The sequence below is a fragment of the Telopea speciosissima genome, chromosome 2 (assembly GCF_018873765.1).
Source record: "Telopea speciosissima isolate NSW1024214 ecotype Mountain lineage chromosome 2, Tspe_v1, whole genome shotgun sequence".
NCBI lineage: Eukaryota > Viridiplantae > Streptophyta > Magnoliopsida > Proteales > Proteaceae > Telopea > Telopea speciosissima.
This window is the reverse complement of record NC_057917.1, coordinates 65,728,298-65,737,733: the sequence shown is the minus strand read 5'-3', so window position 1 is coordinate 65,737,733 and position 9,436 is coordinate 65,728,298. Positions and strand designations below refer to the sequence as shown.

Genomic DNA, 9,436 nt, shown 5'->3' with positions numbered 1-9,436 from the left:
TACGCAAATAATATGAAAAACAGGGTCAAATCCAAGTCACCATTACAAACTGTGCCTTAATTGTTTTTTTTTTTTAATTGATTTTTGAGCCTTTATTTGTTTAAAAATAGTCAATTACAAACAGAGGAAAGATTCAAGATTGGTTAGGAAACAATGATATGGATGAGCTGAAAGTGAACCGAGCTAAAATATTGGTGATGATTTCCCATCAAGACCACTAACAAGGATACCACGCCCTGTCGATGGCTAATCTCATTCCCAAATAGATTAATTATGCACCATCCTGAAATCTAGCCAACAACAGATGACTTTGTTTATAATGTCAGCTGTGAAATGCATAATTTCAGGCATTTTGAATGCGTGAACGCATAATTTGGACAGAGAACTGGAGAACAAAAATGGTACTTGCTTTACATCTTGAAGTTCTGGAACTGTTCCTACTTTTAACAAGTCCTTTTTCCCATAGTAGAATCCAATGCTCATTTTTCCTAATCATAATTGCATAGGTTTCATGATAATTCATCATAGACTTGTGAGAATTGAAGAGGAAACACAGGAACTGATGACCCACACTTTTGAACAAGCTATGATATCTTGAGATGTTTTCTTGGTCCTACAAATTGATAATCTGAGCCAAGTTCAAATGGATTAACCAATAAACAAGACCCCAGAACTAACAGCAGAATCACTTAAAAGCACATCGGCAGAAGTAATAAAAAAACATAACAGAGATTGTTTATCAGAAATAAACATGAGAGATGCCTAGTTCAACTGCAAGGCTCACTGTTTTATGCCCAAAAACTGTGAAATACATTACGAGAAGTAAAATATTTTCCTTATTTTATTTTACATCTAAACAAAATGAGGGAACAGAAACTTGCCAGAAATGGCATACATATATTGCCACTATTTTTCAGCTGAAAATATGTATGATCCAGGAATTGTACTTCCAGCAAAAAAATTCCCAGTAGTCCAGCAATCCAAGATGTGGTCTCACATAAAAAATTGTCTAAATTCATGGGATTTGATTCTCATGTAGAATTTTTTCTCAACAGCAATGGAAAAAGTATCTGATGCTATGTAGGCATAAATGTGGTATGGAAGATTGGCAAAGATGTTGAGACAGCAAGGCAGCAACTATGAAGGCTAGAAAATGAAAATGAAAACATTCAAAGCAAAGTTAGGAATAGCATCAATGAGATGAAGAAAATCATTCAGCTATGTGCAACGTGAGACGAATGAATGGGTCAGTGAAGACTGACATGATGCAAATAGGTGGTGCTATAAGGACAAGGGGAAAGCCCTAGAAGGCTAAATTGAACATCTGAGAAAAGAATGAGTAAATTTATGGATCAATTAGACACACAAAAGTTTTAAAGAATACAAATAGGAAATAAATAACAGTGGATTCTAGAGCTCCTGGGAACTGCCGCATACCCTTCTCTGAGGCTGGATTCACAAGGATAAACGGTGTGCTCCTAGGACTAGCTGTTCCCATCCTGGTCAGATATCTCCTGTGGTACATGTTGGGATATACAATGGAAGGTGATAGCATTTGCAGTGAATTGAGTTATTTAAGAAGAGAGGATTTATTAATATAGCTATCTATCATCACTTTCTGACTATTATCAGATGACACCATACTGTCATTTATCTTTACACCGTTATCCACAAGGCCTACTATTGGGTGGGAAATCATAAAGTCATACATAGAATCATAGGACATCAATGAATCAGTTCATCATTTGAAACTGATTAAATATTTTCTAGTGCTAGGCATTGTGATCATTTAGGTTTTTGATGTGCCCAATGTCATAGGTGTTATGTTGATTCTTTTGTTGAGTCATTTCCGTGCTTTATCATAAAGAAACCTAGGCCACAAACAATCTTAAAATAGAAGATCCCAAACCATGAAACTTGGATGCAATCTTATAGAATCACTTTACTCACAGAAGAAAATTGGTTCCAAGTGACAAATGTCATATAGATCTCTGCCATGATCTTGCCTATTTAATAGCCTATAAACCCATTGATCCCTCCTAATCTGGAAATATTCATAGAGGTAAGAACAAAAACTAGGAACTTTAAATACATGATCCAAAATACTTCTCTTTCTGAAATATCGGTGAACTGCTTCACCAATAACTCTACCACCTTTAAATAAATTATCACCATCAAATACAAGTTAGATCTTGCTTCAGAAAGACAGGTCAGATCATCAGCTGGCGGCCTTCACTAATAGCAAGTATGAATCTGCTTGTTATATTACAATGAAAGAATATAATCTATCAATCCTTTGTGCACTTTAACTCTGTTGCAGAAGATATTGAAGCTCTGATATTAGATTACTCCTATTCCTACCATTCTCAAAATCCATTGCGTACACCCTTTAATTTCAAAGTTAAACGTTCAATCCTTTTTCATCAAACCTAGCTTCTCGTGGACCAGGTAGTAAGTGACCTCCGAAAGACCTTTAATCCTTTAATTAATCTGGAAACATCTATAGATTCCTGATCAAAGATTTTGTCTATTCAGTCAAAAGAACAAAGTTTTTGGAGTTAAGATTACTCTACAGAGAAGTGAAAGAGTAGAAAATAATAGACCGGATAAACCAATGAACAGAACACTTATAAGCAGACAAATATTGATGGAGATGTCCCCAATGCATTTCAATCAATATAGCAGTTATGCTCAATGATTAAGGATGATCAGAAAATAAGAATTAGCCACCATTAGCAAATAATTCATTTTGTCACCAAACATCTAACAAAAAAGTAGAATACTAGTAGTAATTTCCGTTCTGCACTGAATAGAGTCAAAATTAACATAAGATGAAAACTGATTCCACACACCAAATGCTAACTGTAAGTTGCGGACAATACACGCATGGTGCCACCTAGCAATTAACCAGCTGAGATAACTACAGGCCTGAATGTACTGGGACACCCAGACCATTCTTGTGCGGAAGCAAAACCTGAGCTTCCATACAAGTCTCCTTCAGTTGCTTGCTCACCCTAACCAATCCATTTTAGGCTTCATTCATAAGTATTTCTTTCATTAAGAGATTCATTCCCTAAATTAGAAAAAGGCAAATTCCTTTGCTTGGAAACAGCTCAGTGTATTGTATGACATGATGAAAATAGTAATTAAGTCTCATGCTATGCAACAACCACATCCTACCCAATTGATGAAATTTTGATAACAGACAACAACCAAAAGAACTGGTACAATGCTTCAATGAATTTATTTCAATAAAACAATATTCAAACAAAAAATTGACCAAGAGTGTACATAGAGAGAAAGTAGTTCCAAATGGTTAAAAGGGTAATCACAGCAAACTACCTGCTATGAAACAAGAAACATCTTTTAACGAAATTAAGTCATGTTAGAAACAGAATCATACTCAAATTCCGCACATCCCAAAAGCTCTTCCTTTGTCTTTTGGTATGGAGGGAGGGGGAGGGGATTGATTGTTTGGCAGTTAGCTAAATGCTATTTATATATCATCCTGATAGCCACTTATCTAATTGCATCATAACTCACATTAAATGGAGCTAATTACTCCGAAATACCTTGATTGAGGACAGTGTCTCCGACCCTTTTATATCTAAAACCAACAAACAAGTCTAGTCATATCAAAATACAATTAAGGACAAGAAATGTCTCCCCCAGCTTCTACAGATAACCATCTCACACGCAAGAAACCTCAACCTCAAGAATATGAGACCAATGTTCTAACTTATAATATTTTGAATCAACCTAGGTAAAAAATGTAAATAATATTTTCAATAAAATCATAATTAAAAGAATGTCCAACTTACTTTGTTTAGTGGGTGGGATCCAGCTCCAACAGAGCCAGAAATTCCAGCAGTGTCAGGCTGTCAGCTTAATAGCCATGTAGCAGTTTTTTTGGTGCTCAAAATTTCTGGACAAGTGAACGTCATCATCTAGTCGCATAGGGTGTTTAAATCTGATACGGACATCAGCATGTCCCAGAATAGACTTAAAAATTGTTTGAAAAAGTGTATTCTGTTTAATGAACAGAGATTGTTTAAAAAAATAAAAGCAACAACAAGAAGAAGGAAAAGCCATTGACAGTTAAAAAAAGGCATGTAGACTAAAATTTCAACAGAATTTAAAACCATCAGTTCACATAGCAGATATAGGCAACAAAACATGAAAGTATTCAAACTGTCAGAGCCAGCAGCCTTTTGATGTCACAAACTTTCCAGCACAAACAAAGCACAACCTAGAAGTCACCAGTTAAGAATCAGCACGCCTTATTAAATTACTTCAATCCTACAAAAGTCTTGCAAATATGTCTCTGATTTCTTCCACTGCATTTCATTTTGTAGAAAAACCACATAATAATCTCCTAAACTCAACTAAAACCCTACCAGCTATTCGGTGTCACTAGCTTTATCCTTTTACCGACATTCCACACTATCTAGGCTATAACCATGGTTAGTTAAAGAACATAAGTTAATAATATATTTTTAATACCTCAACCCACCCCTTCTCAGTATTCCTTTATCCTTTTAGAACCTAGACGAAGAATCGCCACTGTAGTCATTGCTCTCTGTTGCACAAGACCAAAATACCTCAGCTGACTTTCCTTCCAGACATGGAACATCTCAAAAACAAAACAGGGAAACCTCTGCCACCAATCTTACAGAGTTAAAGTACTTGATGTACATTCTTTTCCAGTAGTAGGCATACACTGCTAATTCTCCCAATTGGGAACACCATGGCTCCCATATCTGCAGTCTTGCCACTTATGTATGATTTCATCACTTGTTTGAATATGCACCAAAATCATTTTCAGCTTCGACATTGATGTACATGTAACTAATCCAAAGGTCCCTCTTTTTGGAGGTTCTAGCTCTGCCACATGGCCCACATCACCTTCCACGAGTGAGAAAGCCCATAACTGCAGCCCCCAAATGCTGGAAGTTCGCTACCGTTTCACCTAAAAACTCGAACTATTAGGGAAGGGGCAGCATCAATGTATACATCAACACTCCCCCGCACGTGCAAACTAAGATCCCATGGTCCTTGCATGTGGAGCTCAAGTCGCAGTTCCTTCGTGTGGCACTGAGGTTGAAGAAATGTTGGGAAAACTCTTCCGATGCACTTCTCAGGAGTCGAACACTTGACCTCCCTGCTCCAAAACCATGTTTGCTACTGTTTCACCTAAAAGCTGAAACTGTTAGGGAAGGGCAGCATCAATGAATACATCAACACTCCTCCGCATGTGCAGGCCAAGATCCCATGGTCCTTGCACATGGAGCTCACGCGGCACCAAAGGAGAAGACATATCGGGAAAACTCTTCTGTTGCACTTCCCAGGAGTCGAACATACCTCCCTGCTCTGATACCATGTTCACTACCATTTCACCTAAAAGCTCGAACTATTAGGGAAGGGCAGCATCAATGTATACATCAATCATAAGATAAAACCATTAGCAAACTTAAAAATCAATCAAACTAAAGGTGGTCTGGGTTAACTCGATTCTTGAGGAGATCAACATTGCTTGGTTTACATATATACTCCATCCAAAACATCTAATCCCATAATAATATGTGCAATAATACTTGTAAATGCAATTTCTGTTGAACCTTCATCATGTCAAACATTAATGATGGAAATTTTTACGTCATGCAACCTATTTAATGCCAGATAGCCTTCAGATTGAAGACAAAAGGTCTAGGTTTTGAGAACAAATAGATAGCACAGATCCATTAGCATAAAGTATGCGGTTTTTGTAGATGGAAGTTAAGGTTGATTAGGAAAAGATTTGTGCTATAACAGGGTAAGGGAAAGATGCATACCAGAGATTACAGAGAAGCAAGTCGCATAAGGAGGTAGAGAGGACAAGATGGGTAAACCTAGGAATCAACATCTTGGGTTATAGGATCAGAAGCTAGCTGATCTGAAGAAACTGGCAACTACAAGTTGTCTAGAATCACCCAAGAGCAGCAGCTTGTTGGCTAACAAAATTGGGATTCATTGTACTTATAATGCCATATTTACAGGAGAGCTATATAATGTATCATTTTTATGTAAATAAATCGGCAGATCACATACACCCCCCCCCCTCCAAAAAAAAAAAACTGCAATAGTTACTATCCAAACAACCAAAGGAAAACATAAAAATACCGAAAGTACCACTATTCACTAGTAACCAAATCTGAAGAGAGACCCAAGAGCTCAGAAAATTGGGATTCGTCATTCCATCCAAAATGCAATTTTATGGGCCGAGTATCCAACTCACCAATTCTTGAACTCAATGAAAGACAAACCAATCCAACAAGGACTATCACACAAACAACAAAATAAATGTACAAATACCTACTATACCATACTCTCCAAATTTGAAGATTTTCCCTTTAGTTACACAGATCCTACCCAGAAGCTAAACATATCAAAAGACCATAATATTAGGGACACCTGTTGAGTAATTAAGTGGATTGTAATTCCTTGGTTCGTGCATTTACAGGCTCAAAGTGAGGCCTACAAAGGCAGTAAAAGTTACCAGAAGCTGAGAAAGTTATGGCTCATACTTGTCTGCCTTGTCATTCTATAATATAAAACACCATATGAAACCATGTAATGCACTGCAGAAACTGGGAGGGGATAAAGGCAAACCAGTAAAAGACCATCCCAATAACCCGGGCTCCTTTCGGGATAAATACCAATCAAACCTTGTAACCACCCCTTATCCCCACACAGAACACACATAAAAATCACTTACACTTGGGTGAACAGTAATGAATGAGGTGACAACCAAGGTTTTAAAGTCAGAATCGGGGGTTGAATTGGTGGTCCCTGTCGATTCCGATTTGGAGGATCAGAATCGATCCCAAAAATCCTAGAAACGGCCCCTCAGATCAGAAAAATCCAGCTATCCGGTCCCAAAAACCCTATAATTGGCCACTCCAGAACGTCCAGAATTGGGATTGTTTTCGGCCAATTCGCCTGATCCGATTCCAATTTTTGAAATAGTGGTAACCACTTAATAAACCACTACCCCTGGGCCCTGCATGCTAACTGGGGGGTGGAAAGACAAGATTAGATGCTCAAGAGATCTCTCCACAGAGGTTCTGGGCTCAATAAAACTAATGATAAAATACCAAAACAGAGAAAGCTAAATTGAAGGAATGTTCATACTTCATACCCATGTAATCTCACTGAAAAATCATAATAAATCTAAAATTAATGAACAAAGGAAACCTACTGGACACTAGAACCTGATTTACATGCATCAAAATGTACAAGTGCAATGAACTCAAAAAACTGATGTCTGATATATTTTACAAGACCAAACCATACCTCTTCTATATAAAGTTAACTAGTAACAGATTCAGCCTTCAGACTTTAAAAAAAAGACATGAAGCATCAAACAACATCAGATTCTTTCAGTTGGAGTAAGTTGGCCCATCTGTTCTGTAAGGTTATCTACATTCTTAATGTTCCGCCAAAATTTTCCATGATCAGGTAGCCTGTTTTCACTCTTTCTGATATCCGCATCCTTTCTTTCCGACTGAACCTCCTGTGCCTCGGATGAACCAGGAGTCTCAGTTAAAAACTGCTCCCAGAATACATCATTTACTCCTGTTGGCAAAGAGGAAGTCACAGTCCCAACTACCCGTTCTTTCTGAGAATGAACCTCAGGAGCAGATGCAGGCTTGGAGTTCATGTCAATCCCAGTAGATCTACCATCTGTATTAAGTTCAATACAAGGAATAATGGAGCTCTCCCCATAACTCGTCGATTCCGCCAACTCAGGAGAGGAATGGATATCTCTGGCATGAGGCGAAGAGGGATGCAGTTTAGGTGACTGCAGATGCATGCTTATGTTTATATCTGGATCTCCAGATGATGCATGCATTTCAGTAAGAACAACTGCAGAAGGCATCAAAGGTATTCCAACAGCATTCATTTCCTCACCAGAAGCATCACCAACACCACGAAGAAAAGTCTCCCAAGAATTTAATGAGGAGTCCAACTTCTCAAACGGCTCAATGTTTATGATTGGGAAAGATAGAGCATCTGAGCTGTCCCTCTGGAAAGTTACCATCTGCTTCTCCTCCACAGTAGCTTCATCATATAAGTAGTCAAGTTTTGGCAACCTTCTCTTCTTGTTATGATTTTCTGACTGTTGCATGAGATTGGAAACGAACCCAGGTTTCTGCAAGATTTGAGCCAAGAAAGCCACCATCTGCCGCTGGCGATGCTCCATATGATGCAACCGTTCCTCCAGAGACTGCATTTTCAACTCTACACCTTGCTGCTCTTGTGCATGCCTCTGTAGCTCCACAATAAGAATGCCCTTCTCCTGTTTCAACTTCTCAATTTCCTCCTCAAGCTCCTGTTTCTCTGATTCCGTTGATGCACCAGAAGAATTTCCTTGCCCTTGGTTATGTAGTGAGTGGCTGTGGATTGGCTTGCGTCTATGAATGTTCTTCAGGAGGTGTCTCTGGCCTCTCACAAACTCCTCATTAGCAAATTCCCATTGATCAGGATCAATTTTTCTGAAACCCTGGTTGAAAAGAAAATGTATTTGAACCCAAAGATAAATACAAACCACCCGACAAAAAGCCAATTCATATAAAACAAACACCAAGACATGATACTTACATACGTATTGAGCTGCCTGACAAAGCTGGAGAAGTTGTTGTGCTTGAAGTACCTGGGCAACAAATCCCTTGCAAATTCCGGCGGATTCCACACGATGAAGCTGCGGTTTGTTGGACTCCATGAAACTATATTATTAGAGGATGGATCATCCACCATCTCATACGTCTTGGTAAGGAAAGGAGGGGGCGCATTTGAGCTGCCCTGAGATACATCCATCATAAATCCAAACCCCCTAATCTCAACCCCCAAAATCCGAAAACCAACAAATGCAAACCATTTCCAACAACACCCTCCAACACTTTCCTCAAATAGTGAACAATTCAAGTTGCTTACCACCACTAAGTCCTTCAAATTGAATCAAGCAGAGCTACTTCCTTTGAATCAACAGAAAATTCGAGTCCTGGCTGCGAGATCTCAATGAACAACTAAAACCAGAACCCTACCAGCCGTTCCTCTGCAAAAACAAAACCAATCTGAGATTGAGTCTGAAGACAAATACGTCGAGAATCAAACCTAACGCAACAGTCTCCACCACAATTGTTCTGTAAACTTTAAAATATAAGAAGAAGAAAAAACACTTCTTTACTCGTCTCTTGGTGTGAAAATTCAACTACATCTGGCAAGTAGTCAGGCGGAAAGTATTCGTTATAAACGTAATTACAATATGCATTAAACCAGTTCGGTTCAGAAAATTCGAGAGAAAGAAAATAGCAAAAAGGAGGGTTTTCTCTTTTTTAATATTCCTTTTCTTCTCTTTCACAGGGGATAACCGGAGTAATAAAACAACAAAGATATT

The 9,436-nt window shown here is 38.3% G+C and overlaps 1 protein-coding gene across 1 annotated transcript; it reads right to left on the bottom strand.

Moving 5' to 3' along the window:
* Positions 1–7,152: 7,152 nt before the first annotated feature.
* Positions 7,153–9,031, bottom strand: LOC122652740 (heat stress transcription factor A-4b-like). The gene is made up of 2 exons (XM_043846566.1): positions 8,641–9,031; positions 7,153–8,542 (listed from the first exon to the last, which is right to left on the bottom strand). The coding sequence occupies exons 1-2, from the start codon at positions 8,857–8,859 to the stop codon at positions 7,409–7,411; spliced, it is 1,353 nt and encodes a 450-aa protein (XP_043702501.1). The 5' UTR covers positions 8,860–9,031; the 3' UTR covers positions 7,153–7,408.
* Between the last annotated feature and the right edge of the window lie 405 nt (positions 9,032–9,436).

Coding starts and splice junctions, on each gene's coding strand:
- LOC122652740 (XM_043846566.1), bottom strand. CDS start 8,859: ATGATGGATGTATCTCAGGGCAGCTCAAATGCGCCCCCTCCTTTCCTT. Junction 8,543..8,640: donor TCAGGCAGCTCAATACGTAT/GTAAGTATCATG, acceptor CTTTTCAACCAG/GGTTTCAGAAAAATTGATCC.